The following is a 26,083-nucleotide window of genomic DNA, read 5'->3' on the forward strand; positions in this document are numbered from 1 at the left end:
GATAGACGCGCAGCCAAAAATGCGCCTGGCTCCTCCGTAGCTACGCACGGCACGCTAGCAAAAAAGCCCGGCAGACCTTTCCCTTCGTCATCGTCTAGCAGCACATGCACCCGGCCAAGGAGCACATCGAGCTTTCGGTGAACACCTCCAAAAGACACGGCGGCCATTTCATCAGAGCGGCCAGAGCAGAGAGCGCTGCTTTCACTCAAAGGTAACGAGCTTGGCCTATCTCTGAGGCCGTGAGAAAGAAGTTAGTTTAACAAACTCAAACTCAGGTTTCTGTTTTGCAAGGAGGGGGGGGGGGTGTTTCGCCAAAGCATGACAGATGCTCGCATCTACTTGAGGCCATCGTTCAATGAAATCGGAAATCAGAGCACGACAGTCCCGTTACGCTCTCCGGAATAATAAAGACACCTTTCAGACACGAGATCCAGGAAGAGAGCGCCAGGTCGAGCGCGCCGTCGCGGCGGATGCGGATTTGTATGCGTCCCGAAAACCCGACCCCGCCCCCATTCACTCGAGCCGCAAACCCAGAGTGCTCATCAACGCGGCGTCTGCAGCGCGGTCTTCTGATCTGTCTTCCGCACGCCGCCCAAGGTGCTCCGTGAATAAGATCTCAATATTAAATGAGACTCACGAGGTCTTCGCCGTGTATGCGAAACTCCGTCAGACAGCCATTACCAGGTCCAGGTTTTCTCCGCGGGGAAGAAACGCGCTGGAACATCCAATTTGATAAATAACAGGCAGCCTGCGACGTGCAGAAACGAGCTTCGTACAGGCGGACCGGCTGCATTCTGCGACCAAAAATGTTCTCACAGGGAATAGAATTTTGCCTATATATCACCGCAGGGCCCATCAAAAAAACAAAAAAACAACAGTGATGCGTTAATGTTGCGTAGACGTATGTGAAAACGGTTTCTGGCCGCAGAAATAACTGCCGAATGCTTTTTTACGTTTTGCGCAGCGTTAATACAGTCCAACAAAAGATGGTGATTATGCAAATATCTGATGAATTTTCAGGTGAACGCACTCGAGTTAACATCGACAATGACTCCCTGCCGAATGTTCCAGTTAGAAATCTGTTTCAGTGTAATTTAAAATAGAAAAAAGCACCAATAACATTCGGTTATTTTAGGCGCTTGCTTCTGCCATTAAATTACCATATAAATGAGCACTGGAAAGTTGTCTCTTTTTTAAAAAAATCTCGTTTTGGGAATCAAAATATGTCAGAAGAATCGGAACATTAACTCTACAGAGCCTCATGTGCACTCTCGCCCACAAATGCACTCTGGGAAAAAGTGTTCTGAAAGGGTTCTTTGACTTGTCTCCATGGGGGGGAACACATTTTAGTTCTTAAGGAGCTCTCTAAGGAAGGTGTGAAAAGCTTGAAAGCTCCCAGATTGAACCATTTTGCCCAACAAAAAACCCTTGCACTAGATAAGGTTCCTCTAAGGATACACAGAGGAGCCTTTTGGAACCCTTCCTTCTGAGAGTGTAATCAATTATTATTTGGATGCATCTGTACTCAATCCCAGGCTGGACTTAAATCAGAATTTGTTCGTAACTTTGACAAACAAATAAAAGCACGAATTCCGAATTCATTTTTTTCCCTTCTTTTCCTCCCCCGAGGTTTGGCAAGTTCCGCAATCACTAAAACAAACTGAACCACTGAACGGGGGTCCTGAGGAAAATCTGTAACACTCGTGTTTTCTTGCGAGACAAATTTATGGAGAAATGTTGATCGACTGCAGGCCTCAGGTTCATCCTCAATTCATTTCCCCCAACGTGTCCTCCACAGACCTGCTGATGCACCCCCGGTGTGCGGCTCTGCTGGCTTTGTGTGGGACACCCACAGCTGCGAGGTCACATGACACTTGAGCGGGCAGCACAAACGGGTGGCACATCGGGTCACACGGGTCGTTTCGGGATCAGTCGAGATCGGGCATATTTGGGGCCACGCCCCCGTAATCTCGCCGGGCCACTTAATTACCCGGGATCCAGGGGACCCCCCCATCGTAAACAGAAGGGTACGGGGGAGGGGGGGTTGAGTGTGTGACCGCGGACCCTCTGCAGCACCTATGCAGACCCCCTGGTTAAAAGCCCAGATCTTAGCGCCAGCACCAATTTCCAGCTGGTGAGACACAGAAAAGAATGGCTCAGTAAAAACAAACACGGAACTGGAATCGTAATTAGAATGAGAATATCGTACAGCTTCCAATAGATACATAGTCTCTAACAACATTGTATCACCTGATTTTAAAGTTTTTTATTTACATTTTTGTGTTCAGCATTGTAGGTTAAATTGCAAATTTGTATGAAATGTGCCCTATAAATAAAGGCTGATTGATCGATAACAAGACTCTCAATAGCTGGGGGCGAAACATAAAAATGAAAATAATAATAGCCAAAAACGGAAAAAATGCGTCACCGTGGCGACAGATGTGGGGCTGGTCAAATTCCCAGCCAATACACGGCAGCTTACAAAAGGGTAGGGAAGAAAAGAGATATTCCGATACTGAACTGAAAGGAGACGTTATTAACTATCAAATCAGACAAGAATCCCGGAGAAGCAGGCTGAGCCGCTTTGGAAACAGCGAGTGAATGCCCGGAAGGGGAAAAAAGAAAAAGAAAGACGCACAGCGTACAGCCGGGTATGGCGCGGTGAGATAAACGAGTTCTGAGAAACGCAAGCCGCACCGCGACGCCATCAGCTCCGGCAGATGAACAGGCAGGCTGTCGGCCATGATGCATGTGAAGACATAGGCCTTCGTTTTCGGTCCCTGGTCTTTGAATGGCATCGATCATCCGATTTAAAATGCTAATTGTACGGCTAACAGTGAAAACGTACTCCGGCTCTGACAGTTGCAGTAACAGTTGTACTGGTGTTGAGACGCGCTTCAGACGCCTGCATCCAACAACCCCCCCCCCGGTCTCCGCCCCCCCACCCCGGTCTCCACCCCGCCACCCCCCACCTCCCGCACAGGCACGCTCACCAGAGGGTCTGCGGATGAAGATCTCGGCCCAGCCCTGGGTGAGCATGGGCACAAACTCCGCCAGGCTGGACTTGTCCTTCTGCGGGGCGGACGCCATCGCCGGGTCCTCCCCACGCAGGGACCCCAGCCCGTCCAGCGGCGCCCCGGGCGACGGCAGGGGCCCGCAGAACTCGTTCTCCGAGGGCGACACCAACGGGCTCAGGCTGTGGACGGGGCCTGCAGAAAGGGCGTGCCCACCTGACAGACAGGTGGGAGAGGGTAAAAATAATGAGAAGGGCTTTTTGGATGAAGGCAGCGCCAAGTTAATGTAACCCAGACAGCATAAAGTTACAGTAACCCAAACAGCGTAAAGTTATTGTTAACAGACAGCTCAAAGTCACAGTAACTGGAACACAGTAAATTTACAGTAACCCAGACAGCTCAAAGTTACAGTAACCCAGACCGCATAAAGTTACAGTAACCCAGACAGGACAAAGTTGCAGTAACCCAGACAGGGAAAATTACAGTAACCCAGAAAGGGCAAAGTTACAGTAACCCAGACAGGGCAAAGTTACAGCAACTCAGAAAATGCAAAGTTACAGTAACCCAGACAGGGCAATGTTACAGTAACCAGGACAGGGCAAAGTTACAGTAACTGAGAAAATGCAAACTTACAGTAACCCAGACAGCGTAGTTATCGTTACCAGACAGCACACACTCACAGTCACCCAAACAGCTCAAAGTTACAGGAACTCAAACAGTGTGAACGTTAGTCATCCAGACAGCATCAGCTTGCTGCGTGCGCCCTACGCATGCTGAACACATCGCCAGAATGCCGTTAGCACAGCCTGCTAACACACACATCTGCATTCACATTAAGTCACACCCATTTTCACATTACACCCTTCTCTTGAGCCAATGCCTCATACTTCCTGCTATGTGTTAATAGGGCCCTTACTGTAAGAATGCATAACGGCAACGGAAACCATTTTAACCCTTTGAAGAGCAGATTTTTTTGGAATGCATTTTCAACATACTAAGTCAGTGTTCTAGAACTCCACTGCTATCAATTTCCAGCAGTGATTGTTACATCAGCATTAGAATGTTCAGTCATTAGAATGTTCAGTTAAGAACATTCTAATCACGTATCTGTGATCTTACACCTTAAAGGGTTAAAATAATTTTCCTGAATTCCCCGCATTCTCAGCTGACCACACATCCTGCCTGTAAAATGAACGCCGGCTGTTACAAGCGATTGTACAATTTGCCAGAGTACCTAGTTACCCAATTACATCAATTAACTTACTATCATACTCAATTTCTGGGAATCTCTGTTCTGTGCTGCCACCTGTAAAACAGACAGTGAAAACCTGCACAGCGGACAGCGGTATCCACACAATTAAACCTTCATTTGGTGACCGACATACGAATCGTACCATCCAACCACAAGCCCATTAACACAATGCCTGGTGCCTTTGGTACTGTAGCCTGTAAATGCAGGCTTCTGTTCGAGCCCTTCATGCTGTTCCACCTGCTTTTCCGCCGTTCTTTTTTTTTGTGTGTATATAACCTTGATTGAAAGTGCTTTCACTTTTAATATTTTATTTGTTTATGAATTTTTTCCTGAGTTCAGCCCACCTGATATGGAGCGGACTCGGGTTCGAGTGGCTTTGTTCTGGCTGGACTGGGACTCCAGCTTGGCAGGCGCCTCTTTGGTCTGCCTGGTGTGGAGGGAGGGGTCTGACCTGCGAGGGGAGGGGACAGCAGTGAGGGGGCGGGGAATGGCAGTTAAGAAAGGGGATTTGGGAGGGGGGCGCATTACGGGGGGGTGGGTACCTGGTCAGTTCCCCGGCTCCGTGCCTCTCTGCCATGTCCAGCCCCAACAGGGCCTGCGAGCGCGCCCCTGCACTCGTCGTTATGGTAACCAGCTTGTTGCCCACCAGCCAGGTCATGCTCCGCCCCCCAGCCAACAGGAACTCTGCGATGGGAGACCTGGGAGAGATGGGAGATTCAAAACTGCTCAATATGTCTCAGACATAGCTAATTAAGTTCTGATTAGTATGTCTCAGACATATCGAATCGAGTATTGCTGAACGTGTCTCAGATATATCCAATGGAGCACTGCTGAATGTGTCTCAGACATATCTAATGGAACACTGCTGAATGTGTCTCAGACATATCTAATGGAGCACTGCTGAACGTGTCTCAGACATATCTAATGGAGCACTGCTGAACGTGTCTCAGACATATCTAATGGAGTATGGAGAACGCTGTATGATGCTGTATGTATCTCAGGTGGCCTGTTGCTGTCCCCATTGTCCTGAGGTTATTCTTCCACAGGCTGAGGTCCTCCAAACCCAAACAGATTCCCATGCTTAGCAGCGGTTTCAGCAAAAACAAAAGTGCTCACATTCCCTACAATTTTTCATGGCCTGAAACATATACGCACATCGAGACTCACACACACACACACACACCCTCACACACACACACACACACACACACACACACCTCTTGGGCAGGGCGGAGAAGTTGGAGAAGACGTAGCGGGCCATCATGTCCAGGCAGGTCTCGGTCAGCTCCAGGTGGACGGTCTTCAGCCCGTCGTCGGCCTGTGCCACGGCGTTCTCGTCCGCCGAGCCCAGGCTGCTGGTGGTGATGGAGGTGTGCATCCTGCAGAGGGAGCCAGGGAGCCAGAGGACCCGGGGGGTGGGGAGTCATCACGAGCAGTACCAGACCAGACCTCATACATTCAGTCCAGACATACGCGCACACACAAGCAGGGACTTGATATGATCTACGCCTCAGTCCGTCCAGTTCCTGTGACCTTCTGTGTGGGGCTGAGTAACAGAAAACCCGCAGGCTAACACGTCACCTCTGATTTCCAATTAAACCTAAGCCCCGTTTAACAGGGGGCCTGTGACAGTCACGTTCCCACTCGGCTAGCTGAGAAATGTGCCAACACTGCCATGTGCGACTTCTAAAGTGCTTGGTGGAAAGGGGGGGGGGGGCAGGAGGACTTTTCGGGGTGTGTTGAGGGCTGCGAGGGTGTGATGGGGCGTGTTGGGGTATACTGGTTGCGGGGCAGGAGCTGGAAGGTTTACCCATTCCTCCTGAGCTCGCATGGTTTTGATCATCATATCCGCATTGTAATGGGCGTCGGCCAAAGGGTCCGATATTCACCCCAGCTCCTCTCCGCTGCCGCCTCGTGACCATGGACAGGAGTGCCAGCCCCTCCCCCATCCTCCGCCTTCTCTTTCCACTTTTCAACACAGCCCTAAACGCTCAATTTCGGGGTTTTCTTCCCGTGAGACTGAAGGAGCTGGCCCGGGTCACCAACAGTGAACGCGTGAGAGGGAGGGAGAGTCAGCCGTGGAGAAACGGCGAACGCCGACGCACCCTGACCTCCGGGAGGAGCCGCCAGATAGAGACCCTAAACCCTTCCTCAGCAGGAACGCGGTCAGTTTTTAAAGGAACCTCTCTTTGTTCTTGCTGGGCATATGGACTGAACCGCGTGTGCGGGCTGGGGGATGACTCACAGCTGTGCGTGAGCACACCAGCGGCAGCGTGCTGCAGCGGGCCCGGCTGCCGTGAAAGCTACGTGAGCCAAGGGCTCAGCAAGGCTAGCGCTGATATCGGAGTTAGCCTTCAGGACAGAGTCCGATGTCGCCGACCATACCAAGTCCCACCTTGTGCCCGCGAAATGCCCGGCGGGCGGGCGCACCCACCACCGCCAAGCAGAGACGCACCACGTAAATGAAGAGACCACCCCCAGCGCCCCACCCCCCCCCCCCCGAAGGCTCTGACGGACACACCCGCAGAAAGTGGGCGGAGCTGCCGGGGCTCGGCGGCCAGACCGCCGTTTCTCAGGCGTGTCCGTCAGAGCTCAGGGGGCAAGGCGGTTCCAGCCGACCGCCGTCCTTTTAAACGCTCCTGCCGCGGTCACAGCTAGCTACCGCTGTCCATTCTCATCAGGCCTCGATGGTTCGGCACGAGATAATGTTTCAGCCACCTTCCGGGACCTTCCTTGGGAAGAGGGAGGGGCAGAAGCTGCTCAGGTCACACGCATTCGCCTGTGAACATTTTTTTAAAAACAAGCCAGTGTGGCCCAGAGCTTCCAAGGCTCATCGTGTTAACTGCAGAAGAGCCAGTTGCAGCTCTCGTTTGGCAAAGAAACAGGAAATGACAGGAGTTTGAGGTGGCCAATCACTGACAGTTTTGTTGGAAACGGCCAGTCCACAGAGCGCTTCTGAGTGGTCAGCGGAGTATGTGGTGGAACTGCCAGTGATTCACACCACTCACGGTCCAATACTGACCCCTGCTGCCTGTACGTGGTTATTTCAATCTGCTTCAGGTGTTCTGTTCACAAGCAAGCCCGACAAGGAAGGTGGTGAAACATTATCAAACCAACTATTGCAGTTTGTAATCTTTCTGATTAATGACTTACCTGCAGGATTAATACTTAATGATTTGAATGCAATAGTGTCAGTAAAAAAAAAAGAGGTCAAACTCTTTCACCATCTGCATCGTTGTTCTTGTTCCTTTACCTGTGTCTGGTTCCCTTTCAGATTCCAGAAAATGCAAACAAACAAATAAATAAATAAATAAAAATAAAAAGCATAAAGGAGAAACACTCGGGCAGCAGGCAAGACGTTGGGACTGCATGTGTGGGCGGGCCCAGTGGGGCTCCAGGTGTTAGTATGGCGCTTTCCACCGAGGAGCAGAGAAGCCATTGGCTGCGTGGCTGTCAGTCAGTTAAAGCCCCGCCTCCTTTTCCCACCCCCTTTGCCAGCAGTAACACATGCACTGCAAGACCTGCGTTTTAGGACAGCAACTGTCCAAAAGCCAGCCTGAGCACATCCACGCGTTAGCAAAATGAAGGCAACCGACAAAAAAACGAACAAAAACAATGCACACAGAGTTTCAAATCACACAATAAATCATTTTTAAAAGAAAAGCAAGAGGTTAAACCCAAATTAAGCAAATTACAGACAGAAAACAAAGCAGCACCAACAAAGAGACAGCATGCAGTAAAAAATAAAAATAACCAAACAGGTGATAACCCTCCACACCAACATGCACCCCTTCAGTTTACCGCAGCCCAGCCCCGCCCCTTGGGTGAAAGTGGCCCCGCCCACCACCCATCTCCCCCATGACAACGCCCCCCCCCACAGGAAGCAGCGAGGTTCGGGCGCCGGGGGCTCTACCTGCGCACCGCGTGCTCGGAAACGCTGATGCTTCGGGAGCGGAAGGCGTCCATGGCCGACAGATCTTTCAGCTCTTTAACGGGGGAGTTGCTACTCGGGCCCTGCTTCGCAACTTTGGCGGTTCGGAGACTGGGTGGGGGGTGGGAAGGGGGAAGGGGGAAGGGGGGGTGGGGTCACGAAGGGGTACGCCCAAGGTGGCACACCCCCCGTCGTCAAAACCCCCATAAACAAGGTGGTCACAGGAAGTGGGAGGGAGTGGGGGAGAGGAAGGGGGGGAGGGGGGAGGGGGGTGGAGCAGGATTTCATTGGCCACGGGAGGGAGGGAGGGAGGGAGGGGATTTTACAGTGGGTACAGGTCAAAGGTCGAAGTTCACGGGGTCAAGTACGTGGTAGGATCCATGGTGTTGGGCCCAACCACCACCACCACCACCACGGCCGCCACCACCGCGCACAGCCCCATCGAAGTGAGGGCAGAGGTGAAATAAAGAGCAAACAAAAAAGTACAAAGTAAATTAACAGTAGAGCACACAATGCAACCAGAACAGAAAACAGAAGAAAAACACAGAAGGGAAATAAAAAAAAACACAAAAAAACAAACAAACAAACAAAACAAAAAACATAAATAGGCATAAAGAGGGTAACATCTAAGCATTTAAAAAAATAATAAAAATAAAAAACAATTCAGAAAAACTAGATGAAAACCACACTTACAGTAAGAAAAACAAATGCAGCCATGGATTACTCTAGTAAATCAACACTAACACAGATGGGGGGTTTGCTGTGAACACAGAAACGCGCGATACAGCACAGGAGCGATGACGGACCACAGAGACCACCGGCCGGCTGGGGCAGAGCGATTCAGGGCTTTCAGGTCGTCTCTCCAGCCGCGGCCCGACGCCAGACCGCCAGAAGGCCACCGAAACCGGGAACGCCAAGCCCACGCCAAGCCCACGCCAAGCCATCGCCAAGCCATCGCCAAGCCAACGCCAAGCCTCAGCCGCTCGTTCGCATTTCTGTCGTCCAGGCCGCAGCCGCGAGGGGAGAACGTTCCGTTTCGGAATGTCCCGGACACAGAACCGAGCAGGACGGCTGACCGGAGGCGCGGGCGGCTGGGGTGGGCCCGGTGACCTCTTTCTGATACGGCGAATTTAAGAAAGCCCTGAAGGCTCGTGCCCCGCCCTCCTGGGGTGAGCGCGGTAACATTATGAAAATTAAAAGCGCATGACACAGCCTCCGTGCGGGTCAAACTGACACGGCAGGGGAACGGGGATGAGGGGTTAGGCCGGGGCAGGTGCGCTGGACTGGGATGGGCGGCTGGGCTGGCGAGGGGGCTGGGGGGGGGGGGTGGTTGCGATGACGATGTCACGTGGGTGGCGAAAGCGGGGGGGGGGGTTTTTTGATTTTTGGAATCATCACCTGGCGATGACAGTGGTTACAGTGCATGGAAAGGCAGTGATGACATCACGCAGAGAACAGAGCTGGGAATAAATGAATGCGTGGGAAGTCAACTAGTGATGACGTCGCCTGGAGAGCAGAGAGGAAATAGAACACGGAGGGCTCTCTATCACTCAGTCACAGGAGAGAGGAAGGGAGGAAGAGGCGGAGGAGGAGAGGAAAGGAGGGGAAGGGAGAGGGAGGAGTGTGGAAGTGGGAGAGAGGGGGGGCAAGCGACTCGACTCGTCTCTTCAGAGCACAGCGGCAGTGAGAGGATCCTCCACACGGTTACGTTTTCGGAGAGTAGCGGGTTTCCGTGACATCACCGAGCGGCGGAGGAGCGCTCGACCCCGACCGAATCCACAGCTGCCCTGGGGTCAGGTGGTCTGCTGGCTTTACCCACAGCAGTGAGCTGGGTGCAGTTCAGCAGCCCAAAACATGTCCCACGGCAGGAGGGGGGGTTATAAGGGGTGCCTGGTGGACTCCAGCAGGGGGGGGGTGCTCCGCTACAGTGTGGGCCCTCACGTTTTAGAAATGGCCTTTGGTGAGCATGTGTCCGTAGTAAGGAAAACTGATCCAGTACAGTCTGTGGGGAGGGGGTAGTCCGGTACTTCATTCCGGTACTTAATTCTTGTATCATGTCAGTAACACCTCACACGCCACTCACGCCCTAATACTGTAGATCTCGTTGGTCCTTTTTAACGCCCCGGTTCTATCAGGGGTGTCAAACGCACTGTGATTCCCAGAGGGACCGCTTAGCATTAGCATTAGCATAATTAGGCCAGTAATTAAGCGGTCTTAATATCGCTCGATAAAACATCACGGGAGCTGAAGATGAAGATGTCCTCGTGTTACACAAATCACAGCTGAAAGGTTTAATTACAGCAGAGACTGTAAATCAGTGTAAGTATCTGCAAGCGAATGATTTAACTGGACGCGTTCAGCCAGCGCTACGGGTGCGGCAAAAGCAAGAGTGCGCGCCACCCCTCCAGGAAGTGAGTTTGACACCTCTGCTTTATACCCGCGAATAACCACGCCCCTGCTACGAGAACCGTGCACGTTCAGGCGACCTCTCTGATGTCATATGGAATGCTCTGATGTCACAACGTGCAAATGAGAAAAAATACAAGGATTCACAGACACAGGAAACAATGTGAAAAAAAAGAAAAACACACACTAGGCTTCCTTAATGCAGACGCGGAGATAACAACGTAATCGAGCTGTCTGGAATTCGGAAATCGCCTTTTGTGAAAACATATGCAATATTTTGGTACTTATTGGAACCATCTGTAAGGCCACCACTGAAAGATTAAAACTGTAGCCTCATGAGTTGTGTCTTTCATTGGCTATATACATTATATCAGCCAATGGAAAGAGCGGTTTTCATTTATATGCAGTATTTTCTTACACATAAAGTAATGCTGAATTAACCAGCAAAGATAGAACGATAGGAATCTATGAAACCAAAGCAAAAGAAGAGCATATACCGTACGCCATACTACACCCTCTGACCCGCCCTACAGCATCCAGGGAGCGGGAGGGTGCACTGGCGTGGTCACGTGACGTGGGCTGCGGAGTCATGTGACAGCGGGGGGGAAGGCGTACGTACCTCTTGGGCCTCTCATTCAGACTGGTGCTGCGGGCTCGGAAGCTGCTCTGCTCGTGCGTGTCATCGAAGGGCAGCAGGGCGTTGGACCTCAGGCCCTGGACAAGAGGAAAGGAGGGGGAGGAGTCAGTGCACTGAGGGGGAGGAGTCAGCGCTCGGACGGGGAGGAGTCAGTGTGTGGGGGGCAGGAGTCAACACTCGGAGGGGGAGGAGTCCATGCGTGGAGGGGGTGGGGTCAGTGCACGGAGGAGGAGGAGTCAGCACGCAAAGGCACTAGAACCATACATGCCACACACCACAAAAACACAAAATCGGAGGAGAGGGAGCCCACCTTAGTAATGTACTGCACAAAATCCTTCCGGAAGTTCAGTCGACAACGGATGAACCACATGGCGATCACATGGTGTGCCAGGGACACGATGTACTGGTTGAACCTGGGGAGAGGAGAAAGTGAGGAAGAAAGACAGAAGGAGAGAGAAAGAGAGGCAAGTATGGACAGGAAGAGGGAGAGAGAGGGAGAAAGATGGAGGGCGATTCTGAGCTGAAGTCCGTCCCAAAATCCTTTTCCGAAATTCCCAGCGAGGCAGAGATCATATGAATGTGTTATCGGGGGACACCCACTTGGAGGGGTTGGTGTAGGGCAGAGAGATGGCGAACACGCTGACGTACTGCTCCGCCACGAAGTTGGCGTACAGGTGAGGGAGCCGCACTAGAGCTGAAACACAAGAGCGCCGAGCAGTCAGGCGAGTCCAAGCTATCCCACAATGCACTCCATGTTCCCCTGCACTTAACAGCCAGCAGGGGGGGCGCTGTCGATTCTATGAGAAGGCCTCCCGAAGGGGATCCCAAACTTCTGTCACAGGTGCCTTTAAATATACACCATACACTATCCACACAAGTGGAATGAACACAGCAGTAAGAACACAAGAGGCTCTAGGGCTCTAGAATTATCCAGCCCTGCAACAAAAAAGAGAATCTACAGTCTGCCACACTGCAGAATTTTCCCTTGTAAAACACATTGGGGGCAGGGTCTTGCCCTGGGGAGGCGGGGCTTACTGGAGAGGAACTCCAGCATGGGCGACGCCATGGTGACGGTGGCGGAGATGTGTGTGAGCTTGACGATGAGGGCGGGCAGCAGCTTGATCATGATGTCGGGCATCTCCACCGTGCACATGGTGAGAGCCACCACACACTGCTTAGCACTGCGGTATATCAGACCCGTCTCCAGACACTGCACCAGCTCCCTCTGCGGGGGGGGGGGGGGGGAAGGGAGAGAGAGGGGCGGAGAGGGAGGGGAGGAGGGGGGAGAGAGAGGGAGGGATGTCTCTCCATTTATTATAAATGAGACACACAGGAGAGAGAGGACAGGGCACAGTTGACACCTACAGCAGGTTCTTTCCATTATAAATGAGTAACACGCAGGAAACAGGTAATAGAGCTGTACCTGGCAGGACTGTGCTCTATCCCTCATTATGAATGACACACACACAGGACACAGGACACAGGGGTAATGAAGCTGTACCTGGCGGGACTGTGCTCTATCCCTCATTATGAACGACACACACAGGACACAGGGCTAATGAAGCTGTACCTGGCAGGACCGTGCTCTATCCCTCATTATAAACGACACACACACAGGACACAGGGGTAATGAAGCTGTACCTGGCAGGACTGTGCTCTATCCCTCATTATGAATGACACACACAGGACACAGGGGTAATGAAGCTGTACCTGGCGGGACTGTGCTCTATCCCTCATTATGAATGACACACACAGGACACAGGGGTAATGAAGCTGTACCTGGCGGGACTGTGCTCTATCCCTCATTATAAACGACACACACAGGACACAGGGGTAATAGAGCTGTACCTGGCGGGACTGTGCTCTATCCTTCATTATAAACAACACACACACAGGACACAGGGGTAATGAAGCTGTACCTGGCGGGACTGTGCTCTATCCCTCATTATGAATGACACACACAGGACACAGGGGTAATGAAGCTGTACCTGGCAGGACTGTGCTCTATCCTTCATTATGAATGACACACACAGGACACAGGGCTAATAGAGCTGTACCTGGCGGGACTGTGCTCTATCCTTCATTATAAACGACACACACACAGGACACAGGGCTAATAGAGCTGTACCTGGCGGGACTGTGCTCTATCCCTCATTATGAATGACACACACAGGACACAGGGCTAATGAAGCTGTACCTGGCAGGACTGTGCTCTATCCCTCATTATGAATGACACACACAGGACACAGGGCTAATGAAGCTGTACCTGGCGGGACTGTGCTCTATCCCTCATTATAAACGACACACACACAGGACACAGGGGTAATAGAGCTGTACCTGGCGGGACTGCTCCAGGTAGCTGTGGTAGGAGGTCAGGGCGGTCAGCACCGGCACCACGGCCAGCTGCACGTCCATGCGGGCGAATCCATCCGGAGTCTTCCGCAGCCTCTCAGAGATCAGCCTGTCTGTGACCTGCGGGCGCAGTCAGCACAGTAAGTGCACACAGGGCAGTAAACGCAGTCAGCACAGTTAACACAGTCAGGGCAGAAAAGCAGCCAGTTAACACAGTCAGTACAGCTAACACAGTCAGGGCAAGTAAACGCAATCAGCACAGTTAACACAGTCAGGGCAGAAAAGCAGCCAGCACAGTTAACACAGTCAGTACAGCTAACACAGTCAGGCAGAAAAGCAGCCAGCACAGTTAACACAGTCAGGGCAGTAAACGCAGTGAGCAAAGTTAACGGTCAGAACAGTAATAAGCACAAACAGGACAGTCACATACGCACTTATGCTTGGACCCAAGTGTTATGACACCATAGTGCACTGCTTCAGCGCTGAATGCTCACTCCTGAGGCTGTACTAGTCGCCCTGGATACGAGCCTCTGCCAAATTGTGAATTGTTCACAAATCTCCAGCGTGGACAGTCAGAAGAGTCAGCACAGTCACACGCACACACACACACACACACACACACACACACACACACACAGCAGAGGGACTGCAGGCCATGAGAACAAACACAGTGGTGCTTGACAGCTCACAGTCACGCACATCCACACGGGGACAGGAAGCAGAAGGTCACACGGCGCTGTGCGTAGGAGGCCGAGCGGGCGGGGCCGAGGGGGGCGGAGCCGGGCGTTACCATAGTGCACAGCGTTGAGCACAGCTGGTCGGTGCTGCAGGGGGAGGTCAGAATGAGCACTTTGTACTGCAGCATCGACGGCATCTTGTCCAGGACCAGCTTCAGAACCTTCCAGTCCGTCTCCTGGGAAACGCAAAGGCGAGAGGAGGGCGTGGCCGGTGAGGAGGGAGCGCTTTCACTTTGAGCTTAGTGGGGCGGGGGTCACATTTGACTAGCGGGTCACACGAGTGACTAATTCGGGGGACGGGGGCTGGGCGCGTGGCAGTTGGTGGTTTCGGAATGTGGGCAGCCCTGCCCGCCTCCACTACGAGAGTCATTTAACCCCAAATTAACCCCCCGCCCTGCCCGCGGGGGCCGCGGTACAGTCCCGCCTTTCACCCACCCCCTGCACAATAAAAATGCTTTCCCATAATGCTCCTGTTCTGGGACAATGCGCACATTCACGCCACAGCGCCCCAGGACACCGTCCCAAATTAGGCAGACCCATAACTGCACCCATTCTTCCCCCTGCAAGAGGAACCTCTTACAGCGGAGAGAGGGAGAGAGGGAGAGACAGAGGGAGAGGACAAAGGGAGAGGGATAGAGGGAGGGAAGGAGAGGGATAGGGAGAGAGGGATAGAGACAGACAGAGATAGAAAAAGAGATAGGAGAGGAAGAGAGGGACAGATACAGAGCGAAGGAGAGGAGAGGGAGTGAGGGAGAGAGGCAAGGAAGGAGAGGGACAAAGAGAGAGGGAAATAGAGATTGAAATAGAAAAAGAGAAAGGAGGGGGAGAGAGAGAGGAAGAGAGGAAAGGAAAGATAAGGATAGGGAGAGAGAGAGAAACACTGATAGAGAAAGGAAGGGGAAAATAAGATAAGCAAGCACAAGAAGGGATAGATGGAGGAGGAGCATGGGAAGAGAGGAAAGGAGGGAGAAAGAGCAAGAAAGAAAGAGAGAGACTGACCAGTTTTAAGCACTGCAGCAGCACGGAGAAGGCCAGGGAGTAGGGCAGGCAGGCCGTGCGGATGGAGGAGGCCGGGGCGGGCGGGGCGGGGCTGCCAGCAGGGGGCGACACTGAGCCCGCGGGCTTCTTCTCGCTCGCCCTCTTCTCCGTCTCCCTGCGGGGAAAAACGGGGCGACCGGTCAGAGGGAGGGCGGCAGGCCTTTCTGGGGGAGCACGGTTAGAGAGGTCCTGTTTTGGGGACCCCCGACTCACCCCATGTCACAGAGGCAGTAGGGGCTGAAGCGTAGAGCCCCGTCCTTGTTGGGGACCCCCAGGCGGTGGAGCGAGTCGGCACGCATCAGCAACAGGAAGTCAAAGACCTGCAGGACAGAGTGAGGTCACTGCACTGAAGAGTGAGGTCTACGCACAGGAGAGTGACATCACTGCACAGAAGAGTGACGTCACTGCACAGAAGAGTGAGGGCACTGCACAGGAGAGTGAGGTCACTGCACAGAAGAGTGAGGTCACTGCACTGAAGAGTGATGTCACCACAGAACTACAATCACCTCCTGGAGATGAGGGAGGCTACAGGTTCACATCTCAAATTCTGTATAATGTATAACAGTTATACTCTTAGAAGATGCACAGAGACACAACAACAAATGCCAAAGGCACACACAGTACAGGAAGGAGAAGAAGGTAACTCCAAAAACCTGCTCGATTACTGTTACACGCCAGTAGGTCAACAAACAGGCCAGGTGAACTCCACACAGATGGTCAACAAACAATGCACACAAATAACAGGAAAGTACCTGTGTCAATCACCTTCAGAGCTGCCGAGTGCACAAGTGTAGCACCTGTGTCTGTACCTAAGAGTGTTTTCCCTCCTGCGTTAGCCCCGCCCCCACTGTGACGTCACTCACCTGCAGGCGGATGCTGCTGGCGATCACAGAGCAGTACTTGTTCTTGTAGTGCAGCTGCAGGTGGGCGATCAGCAGCTCGTACACTCGGCTAGCGTGGCTGGCGGGCAGGCTGTACAGCTTGCTCTGCGCAGGATGCGGAAAGGGAAGAAGCAGCTCCTCAGATTACAACACTGGCCTCAACGCACACAATCCACGCTTAGTACTGCACAGAGGAGCATTCATTTTCTTTAGCTTTACATTTTATTTGGCAGACGCTTCCAAATTCCATATTTTGCTTCCAAAGCAACATATAGTAAGTGCATACCAAAGGTCACAGGAACAACTATGTAACACATGTCCAATAAGACACAATGATCATTAAGTACCAGTTATCCACAACCATGAACAAGCCAAGACAGACTGAAGAAAGAGACTAGAAATTTTAAGGAATCCAGAATTTAATGAATTGCATTGTGGGGATCACCGTGCATGAAATGTTTGTCACTCCGGGATTCTACATGGACTGAAATTCTAAGTTCTGAATTCTACAGGAGTACAGAGGATGGGAACCGCCCACCCCATAATGAACAAAGGCACAGGACAGTTGGAGCATGCTCAGTGCACTCCGCACAGCAAACCCACGGCCCACCTGCAGGATCTCCAGCAGGCCCAACACGGCCGTCTTCACGTCCTCCATAGGGGACTCGGCAGACAGCTCTCTCTCTCCCTCGAATGAGCCTGAACAGGCCAGAGACCGACCAGCCACCTGGGAGACAGAGCACAGCATGTTATAGAGCAAGTGTACCGTACACACACACACACACACGCGCGCACACACGCTCACAAACTCACACACACGCGCACACACACGCTCACACACATACCCGCACACTCACAAACACACACACACACACACAGACACGTATACACACGCTCACACACTCACATACACACACTCAGCTCACAATGGCTCAGTCCTGGCACAAGACAAATCCTCCACTCCCTTTAACACAAACATGGCACTGCAGCATCACTGAGAAACAGGCACAGATCCCCTGACTGGCATTGCTGGTGGGAAACGCAGGCGGGATGCCCTGCAGCTGAAGCCACGGCGGCACGCGCGAGGCTCAGCGGCGCCCCCTAGCTGACCTTCTCGATGATGTCCAGCAGGCTGTTGAAGTGGTGGGTGTTGCAGCCCTCGGCCAGGTCCACCAGGAGCTGCGTGGCCAGCTTGCGCACGTGGAGGTCCCGGTCCTCCGCTATCTGGCTCAGCTGCGGGATCACCACCACCTCTATGAGCTCCTCCTGCAGTCAGAGAGAGCGGGGGGAGAGAGAGAGGGAGGGAAAGAGAGACAGAGGGAGGGAAAGAGAGACAGAGGGACAGTCAGACAGTCAGACAGATAGGGAAAGATAAGTCTACACAGCAGGAAACATAATGCGCTTTGATGGGCTGGATGGTCTGTTCTCATAATGCGTTCTTATGTTGCCTTTCATCACTAAGTAGAGTGACACAGCTGGACAGTCACCTGAGTCAGACAGTGAACCAGTCCGCTGTGCACTTTAGCGGGGGGGGCGGGGCGTGTGAAGGAAGCCTGTGGGGAGGGGGGGGCGGGGCGTGTGACAGAAAGCCTGTGGGGAGGGGGGGGGGCGGGGCGTGTGACAGGAAGCCTGTGGGAGGGGGGGGGCGGGGCGTGTGACAGGAAGCCTGTGGGGAGGGGGGGGGCGGGGCGTGTGACAGGAAGCCTGTGAGGAGGGGGGTGAGAGGCTCACCTCGTAGAGCTGCCGGTTGGTGCTGAGGACGAAGGAGAGCACGTCCAGCACTTTGACCCGGATGGCGCTGCGGCTCTCGTTCCTGAGGGGGAGAGGGCGGGAGTTCAGATCGCCGCGGCGGAGAAACGGTAATCCCCGCCGCGCGGCGCAAAGAGCCTCTCCTGGTGTCCCCGGGAGCAGGGAAGCGTGCGGAGGGCGGGGGGGGGGGTGTGGGGTGGGGAGAGCAGTTTCCATCCCCGCATTCCATCCTTATGGATCTCACCTCAGGCACACACTGCTCCACTTCCCTCCTGCTGGGGTCTGGACCGTTTCCAGAACACACCCCCCCTCCCCTCACCCCCAAACCTGATCCACACCCACAAAATGATGCCTCTCCCGGGTGTTAGCGGCTGGCCCAGAAGCGTGCGTTCTTACCTGAAGAACTTCTCCATGAGCTTGTGGAGGTTCTGGATCCAGCCGTCTTTGGCAGGCTGGATGGAGTGGGCTCGGTAAGAGATGAGCGTCAGCACAGAGGATTCCTGTCAACACAGACAGCACAGGGAGCACAGTGAAACACAGACACAGGGAGAGCACAGTGAAACACAGTACACAGCTCCACAGTAAGCAGGACATTATCTACTTAAACTATTTATTTGACAGGGACAGCGCATGACCACGTTGTTGTCCCAGAAATGGCCACCAAGCTTAGTTTCATCTGTGGTTCTTGGGAAGGAACAGTTAAAAACAGTACACTACATCAGGGATCCAACACACACAGTCACATCCCCATTATTAGCCAAAAACAAGGAAAAGGAAGGGAGAATAGAACACAGAACTCTAGACAGCCAATTCATTGCTGCTTAGAGGTCACATGATTGATTTGTTTTCAGCGATGATTCCAACTATGATTTTGAAACTTTTAAAACTGTTGCATCACCTTTTACTGCTAGGTGTTGCACAGACTTTTAAGAATCTGCAGAATAACTCACATAAATTATTTTGGACAGGATCAATTTGGACATGGATTTTTTTTTTCCCTTTTTACAGGCAGGAAGCATTAAGTAGCGTGTTTGCCAAAGGATAATGTTGATCTAAAAAACAAAAAACCCAGACTCCAGGAAATGGAGGCAGAGAAAAGCAGCAGTACAGACACAGAATACAAAAGCAAGAACAAAAACTTTTTTTAAATCACGTAAGAAGCTTGTCGTCTGTTCACGAATAAATCGAGTTTGTTTGGCACCAAAGAGGGAGCATGTGTTCAAGGGGCGGGGGGGGGGGGGGCGGAAAGGAGGATGGGGACGGACCGAAGGAGAATGAGGGGAGGGGGCAGAACAGACGCGGAGGGCGGGACTCACCGGCCTCTTGTCCGAGCACTTCTCTATGAGGCTGAAGAAGCGCTCGGAGGAGCCGTGGTAACCGCTCTGCTCGTACAGCTCCTCCACGGTGGTCAGCAGCTCGTGGACAATCATCTTCAGCTCCTGGCTGCCGATAGTCTGGAGGGACGGGGGACGGAGGGGAGTGAGAGAACGAGCAGAGCGTCTGAGGTTCTGTGGTTTCTATATGTCCGGAGTTCTGTGGTTTTTATACGTCTGAAGTTCTGTGGTTTTTATATGTCTGAATTCTGTGGTTTTCATACGTCTGAATTCTGTGGTCTCTACAGAGCTGACTCACCTGTATGTGATATCTATAGTGCTGACTCACCTGTATGTGATCTCTACAGAGCTGACTCACCTGTATGTGATCTCTATAGTGCTGACTCACCTGTATGTGATCTCTACAGAGCTGACTCACCTGTATGTGATCTCTACAGAGCTGACACACCTGTATGTGATCTACAGTGATCTCTAACCTGTATGTGATCTACAGTGATCTCTAACCTGTATGTGATCTACAGTGATCTCTCACCTGTATGTGATCTACAGTGATCTCTAACCTGTATGTGATCTACAGTGATCTCTAACCTGTATGTGATCTACAGTGATCTCTCACCTGTATGTGATCTACAGTGATCTCTCACCTGTATGTGATCTACAGTAATCTCTCACCTGTATGTGATCCACAGTGATCTCTCACCTGTATGTGATCTACAGTGATCTCTCACCTGCATGTGATCTACAGCGATCTCTCAGCTGTACATGTCCTGCACACTCCTCTCTCACCTGTATCTGCTGGAGAAGCCTCTCGATGATTTTGAGCAGGATGTCCCAGGTCACCACCTGCAGCTCCTTGCCGTATTTCTTGATGAGCCTGGTGATGGAGAGCACGATCTCGTAGGACACCACCTCGTTGGGACTGGTCATGGCCTAGCGGGGGGGGGGGGGGGGAAGGGACCCACATTTCCATTAATCACTCTCACCCCTCACACGGCTGGCTCCTCAGAACGGCCCAACACTCGCTAACGGACGCGCGCCGTCGCCATGGGAGGTGCACGATGGCTCCGCCCGGGGGCTCACCTTGTAGAAGGAGGGCAGCACCAGCGTGGGGGTGTTCTTTAGGGCGGAGAGCCGGTGCGCCCCCCAAAGGGCCATTCCCACGAAGAACACGGCGCCGCGGAGCAAGGCAGCGTCCTCCGTGTAGTCCCTGGAACACGCCATGAGAACACGTTACACGCTACTTACTGCGGGACGCTCCACTCCAGCGACGGTCAGCACCAAAGGATTATGGGAGAAACACAGGCTTTCTGAGGTTACAGGGCACATGCACATTAACACAGTGACGTAGACACCATCTGCAAAGACACTGGTACAAATCTACCAAGCAAAGGTGAGACGTTCAGAGGGCAACTGCTCAACACCACACTGACACTACTAACTGCACTAGGCAACTAGGCCCGTGGTATTCTTTTTGGGGTAGTAAGAAGGAATGTAGCTTGATGAATGTCTTAATACAGATCAAATTTCACATGGTTGAACCATCAGTGTTACTTTCTTTCTTCACACAGACGTCAAAACAGAATATTTACGTAAAATGTTCTTCAATCGGCCAAATGCTGGAGCAACTTTTCACACATAACCGCTAAGTGGTAAAGTTCCGGAATACTGCCAAGTAAGGCCGCATGTGTACAAAATGGCCGTTGAGTCACATGAGGAGAACGGCCATCACAACGTGTCCTGAGCTGTGCTGTGCCATGCTGTGCTGTGCTGTGCTGCCCTGTGTTGTGTTGTACATCCTGCTGTGACACCTCTACAGCACACAGCCGTTCACATACCAGAACAGAGCAGTCCAGATACCGACAAAAACACATTCAGTGGCCCCCGCCCCGCCCTGCACACGCCCCTCACACCGTACCTGTCCTCCATGATGCGGCACATGGTGTAAATGGCACTGTGTCCCAGGTGAGTCCCCAGAACTTTACGCATCAGCTGTGGAAGAGGAGGGGGGAGAGAAGGGGAAGATAAGGCAGAATCACAACATTAAGAAAGTGAATGAGAGAGGGAGAGGCAGTGATGTAACAGTCATTGGTATTATAAGTCCTTTTGCTTAACAAATGGCTTCATACAGAGTGAGTGGCACAGCTCACTCTTTTCTGGATGGAGGGCAGCTGGGTATTTGATATTTGGAGGAGCATATACCTGGGCATATACCTGGATATACATGCAGATTTCAGTTTTTTTTTTGTACAGAGTGTGAATGATAGAATGAGCGAGAGAGAGGGGAAAGGCTGAGGACAAATGATCAATGGGGCACCCCACACCCCTTCTGAACCCCTTTTGTCCCTGAAAAAGAACAGGTCCAGAGCAAGCAGCTGCATATGCCACCAGACCAGGCCTGTGTGTCAACACATCTATATCTGATCAGACCAGGCCTGTGTGTAAACAGATCTATATCTGATCAGACCAGGCCTGTGTGTAAACAGATCCATATCCTATCAGACCAGGCCTGTGTGTGAACACATCCATATATTATCAGACCAGGCCTGTGTGTAAACACATCCATATCCTATCAGATCAGACCTGTGTGTAAACACATCCATATCCTATCAGATCAGACCTGTGTGTAAACACATCCATATCCGATCAGACCAGGCCTGTGTGTAAACACATCCATATCCAATCAGACCAGGCCGAAACTCACCTTCCAGCAAGACTCACAGAACTCCTTCACATTAACGGTACGGCACAGAGTACTGATGAACACAGACAGGGAGTCAGACGGCAGGCAGTTGTAGCACACTACAGCATCCAGCACCTGCAGCGCCACCTAGAGCACACAGACAGGTCACCGCCACCGGAGAGAGAACAGTTTAACTCCTGAGAAAGGACACAGGAACAGTTTAACTCCTGAGAAACGACACAGGAACAGTTTAACTCCTGAGAAAGGACACAGGAACAGTTTAACTCCTGAGAAAGGACACAGGAACAGTTTAACTCCTCAGAAACGACACAGGAACAGTTTAACTGCTGAAATAGGACACAGGAACAGTTTAACTCCTGAGAGAGGGGGCACAGATAGACATAGTGTTGTCCCAAAGGGAGAGACACACACAGGTACAGACTTAGTACTACCTGAGGAAATTCTCATTAAACGGGGCTCAAAACCACACTGACAATCATCACTTGCAAAACAGAGGCAGGTGCCAGCCACTAAACTAGAGCACAGGCTAATAACCATGACATCACTAGTAGAGTCAACATACCGAATAAGCAGACCTGATCTGAAGCAGTGTCTAAATGTATTTAGAAGCTAAAAGATTTAAATTGAATTTCAGAACAGTACCTCGATGTCTGTGGAAGAAGTGGTCCGATTGCACAGCAAACATATTTTCCTGATTTAAAAAAAAGCAGCAAAAAACACATAATCAGGGACAGGCAATACAGCACATATTGTAATATAAACGGGCACGGCTAACACTGAGCTACTGTAGTCTGTTTGCTAAGGGGGAGGGGCAGTCTTACTGGACCATGTGAGAGACGTTGTGGTCCAGGTAGCAGCTGTTGAACTTGACCAGGTTGACCAGGACGTGGAGGAAGTCCGCAGTCAGGCCCACGTCCATCCAGAGGAGCACAAAGCGAGCTGGGGGCCAGAGGGGGGGGTGTTATTGTGACATCCTATTGGTTGATTATCAGGCCCACTCCAACCAATCACAATCAGCTTGAATGTTTTTGTGTTTTTGTATTTAACACCGCACTCTTATTGGTAAATATTTATTAAATCAGGGGACAGCCAGAGACTGGCGCATTTTGAAGACAAGCTCCTTCATGAACTTTTTAAATAGCTCTGTTTACTTCCATGGACTACAAGGCAGCCTCTTTGTATGTTTAAATTTTCGTATTTTCCTGGAAGCGCCGACATTACCTTTTTCTAATTAATTTTTATTCATTGTTAAGACTCAACGCAATCTCCTGTTCAGACTCATCAGTCTAAAAGTACGTTTATAAATGTAGCGTCTGTAATGGACAATGCCTCTTTAGCCAATTGGTGTTTTTCTTCGACCAGGTGACAAGCCTCACCAATGTCCTCCTCCAAATATGTGATATCCTTCCCGTTCTCCGTCAGCGCTTTGAACACCTCCAGCCGGTCCGCCAGGTCCTCGTTGCAGGGGTGGTAGTCCCTGACAACCTTAAAAAAGTAGGCACGCAGTGGCCCCAGCCTCTCCCCCTGCAACACCCCCCCAAAAGATCATTTTCATAGACCACAGTTCTGCCTTAGCAGACGCACAACTCAGAAATGGTAATATGGAATCTCGGAAAGATTAATAGTAACTGTACATCAGAGAACAAAAGTGATGGATTTGGAATAAATCCCAGACTACAGACCCCCCCCCTCCCCCCTCCCCCTTCCATTGGTATCCCCTGCGGGAAGAGGCTAAGGGCTGCCACACCCTAACTCCTCTGCCCCACCTCGCCATGCCCCGCTCAGGCCCGCCCCACCGAGCCCCGCCCTCCTCCCGAGCTCACCTGTCCCTGGATGATGGCCCTCAGCAGCTGCAGCACGGCGTGTCGCGCCTCGGCCGGCTGCTCCGGCTGCAGCATGTCCTCCACGGCGGTCCACAGCGCCTCCACCGCGTTCTGCCACACGCAAAGCCAGCGGGCGTGTCGCTCAAGACCAACCAATCAGCAGTCTCAGCAGTCACTCGCAACTAACCAATCAGCAGCCTCAGCAGTCACTTGCAACCAACCAATCAGCAGCCTCAGCAGTCACTCGCAACCAACCAATCAGCAGCATCAGCAGTCACTCGCAACCAACCAATCAGCAACTTCAGCAGTCACTCCCAACCAACCAATCAGCAGCCTCAACAGTCACTCCCAACCAACCAATCAGCAGCCTCAACAGTCACTCACAACCAACCAATCAGCAGCCTCAGCAGTCACTCACAACCAACCAACCCCAGCCAAATGGGTGCCTCAGTAGTCTCACAAGTACACTGTTGTACACCACACTAAAACTGCACCCCCCCAGTGCTAACACTGACTCCAAGCTTCAGTTGCACCCTGTAGCACATTTTCACCATCACAACCCTTCACTGCCCACTCACATGGAGACACACAGATAAGGCCGACTCAATGCCCGCTCACCTCCTCAAATTTCTTGGACTTGGCAAGGTCGCACACTTGATTGATGATCCGGATCCTGTTGTGCAGCCCGCACTCTGGACCAAGCTCCTGAAGAAGGGAGGACCACATGAGCATTGGTTTACTGTGCCCTTGCAACCAAATCATGCGTTCATTTAAAGTGGATGCCACCATCACAACAAATAAAGCACGAAGTTCAGCTGTTGCCATACAGTGGCATGGAGACCCATAGGGCACCTTATGAGCCACACCTGGGGTTCGATGCCGTTGGATACGATGGGCTGTTTACACACTTGAACACCATGGTAGGTTCTGGCAGCAACCAACATCCCACAACTTCTACCAGTAGAGACATCACTGCTTGGAGATCCACAGACTGCCACTACACAGCACGTGGGCTGGCAGCCGGCACTTGGCAACCCCTGATGGGCATCAGGGGCGAGACAGGTCGCGGGGAACGGGGAACGGGCCCTTACCTTGAGGATTTCATTGGTGATGATCAACTCGGAGGGCTTGCTCTCTGTCTGCTTGCTGGGGGGTCGTGAGGGTCCCAGGCCAAAGATCCCCTTCACCTTGTCTTTCAGGGACTCTTTGCTCTGCTGCTTGCTCATGGCGGAGGCTGGCGGGAGGCTCATCCAGGCAGCAGGGTGAGCTCTCTAAAAATTAAAAATTAAAAAAATAAAAGGGAGACAACCCCACAGGAGAGCTTCAGTGGAGCTGGATCATCGTATGCACTGGAGAGACACGGGAACAGCAAGTCGCTAACAAGGGGGGCTTGGTTCCCTGGTCAGCATCATTGGTGCCGAGCTCCACCCTTTTGGTTTCAACTAACAAAATCCCACAGCACATTTTCAGCTGACTGCTGCAGCCAGCGCCGTGGTCATTCAGGACACCTAAACGAGAACCACGAATACTGTACGCTGTTCCAGTTTCTATCCTACCCTAATCGCTGCTGCACCTGTGGTCCGTCGGAATTCTAGCTGGCTACACGCAGGCGCCTTGGACGGTAATCACGTGCGCGCGAGACTGTATATCCCTATGTCATTAACAAAATAAATCATCTAAATAATGCAGCGCTTTTCAATGAATGTTGGTTGCTCGAAGCAATGCTCAACCAATGTAATGGTGATTGCAAAATCACCGAATCAACAACAACAACAACACCCAGCTTGACTTGATTGAGAGTGCAATAAGAAGACAGTTTGGGGAAATGTCGTAGTACGACATTCTATTCAGTGTTCTACTGACCCATGCATCTCGCGTCTGCAAATTAGCGCCTGTCTTTACTGGACAAACAAACATCTGTAGCAAGCTTTAGAGACAGTGACATAAACAAGTAAAATAAATAAATATATAGCTAGCTGCAGGCTGGCTGGAAACCAGCTAGTAAATCAAACTGTTAACTTCGTCATAATCTCACCTTTTCACAGGAAATCGGTTGACAGAGTCATTAAGATGCAAATAAATGCCATGCGATCAACGCCTCTTGATAAACGACTTTGCGATGTAGGTTCATGCATTTATTTTTTATGTTTTCCCCAGGCAAACTGTTCCAACTCGGCCCCCCCCAACATCCAACAGGAAGTCATACTTGACAAACTGACATGCACTTC

The 26,083-nt window shown here is 51.8% G+C and overlaps 1 protein-coding gene across 9 annotated transcripts in view; it reads right to left on the reverse strand.

Moving 5' to 3' along the window:
• tsc2 (TSC complex subunit 2) overlaps positions 1-26,051 on the reverse strand; it is a 38,883-nt gene extending 12,832 nt beyond the window's left edge. For 3 of the 9 annotated variants that reach the window (XM_064323573.1, XM_064323569.1, XM_064323568.1), the window contains exons 1-31: positions 25,891-26,051; positions 24,947-25,126; positions 24,474-24,560; positions 23,856-23,966; positions 23,409-23,556; positions 22,854-22,971; positions 22,675-22,723; positions 22,033-22,158; positions 21,247-21,320; positions 20,412-20,538; positions 20,118-20,261; positions 19,314-19,451; positions 18,394-18,497; positions 17,980-18,061; positions 17,359-17,514; positions 16,859-16,975; positions 16,231-16,353; positions 15,581-15,687; positions 15,329-15,482; positions 14,383-14,505; positions 13,578-13,712; positions 12,276-12,465; positions 11,841-11,934; positions 11,551-11,653; positions 11,223-11,317; positions 8,180-8,308; positions 5,484-5,645; positions 4,809-4,964; positions 4,611-4,717; positions 4,279-4,320; positions 2,994-3,230 (exon numbers count right to left, since the gene is read on the reverse strand). In XM_064323573.1, coding sequence (XP_064179643.1) covers positions 2,994-3,230; positions 4,279-4,320; positions 4,611-4,717; positions 4,809-4,964; positions 5,484-5,645; positions 8,180-8,308; positions 11,223-11,317; positions 11,551-11,653; positions 11,841-11,934; positions 12,276-12,465; positions 13,578-13,712; positions 14,383-14,505; positions 15,329-15,482; positions 15,581-15,687; positions 16,231-16,353; positions 16,859-16,975; positions 17,359-17,514; positions 17,980-18,061; positions 18,394-18,497; positions 19,314-19,451; positions 20,118-20,261; positions 20,412-20,538; positions 21,247-21,320; positions 22,033-22,158; positions 22,675-22,723; positions 22,854-22,971; positions 23,409-23,556; positions 23,856-23,966; positions 24,474-24,560; positions 24,947-25,105 — 3,697 coding nt within the window. In that variant the 5' untranslated portion in view covers positions 25,106-25,126; positions 25,891-26,051. The remainder of the gene's footprint in view (positions 1-2,993; positions 3,231-4,278; positions 4,321-4,610; positions 4,718-4,808; positions 4,965-5,483; positions 5,646-8,179; positions 8,309-11,222; positions 11,318-11,550; positions 11,654-11,840; positions 11,935-12,275; positions 12,466-13,577; positions 13,713-14,382; positions 14,506-15,328; positions 15,483-15,580; positions 15,688-16,230; positions 16,354-16,858; positions 16,976-17,358; positions 17,515-17,979; positions 18,062-18,393; positions 18,498-19,313; positions 19,452-20,117; positions 20,262-20,411; positions 20,539-21,246; positions 21,321-22,032; positions 22,159-22,674; positions 22,724-22,853; positions 22,972-23,408; positions 23,557-23,855; positions 23,967-24,473; positions 24,561-24,946; positions 25,127-25,890) is intronic. The other 6 variants (XM_064323574.1, XM_064323571.1, XM_064323570.1 and 3 more) reach the window with 4 other exon arrangements.
• Positions 26,052-26,083: the final 32 nt, after the last annotated feature.

Source organism: Anguilla rostrata, chromosome 2 (assembly GCF_018555375.3).
Source record: "Anguilla rostrata isolate EN2019 chromosome 2, ASM1855537v3, whole genome shotgun sequence".
Taxonomy (NCBI): domain Eukaryota; kingdom Metazoa; phylum Chordata; class Actinopteri; order Anguilliformes; family Anguillidae; genus Anguilla; species Anguilla rostrata.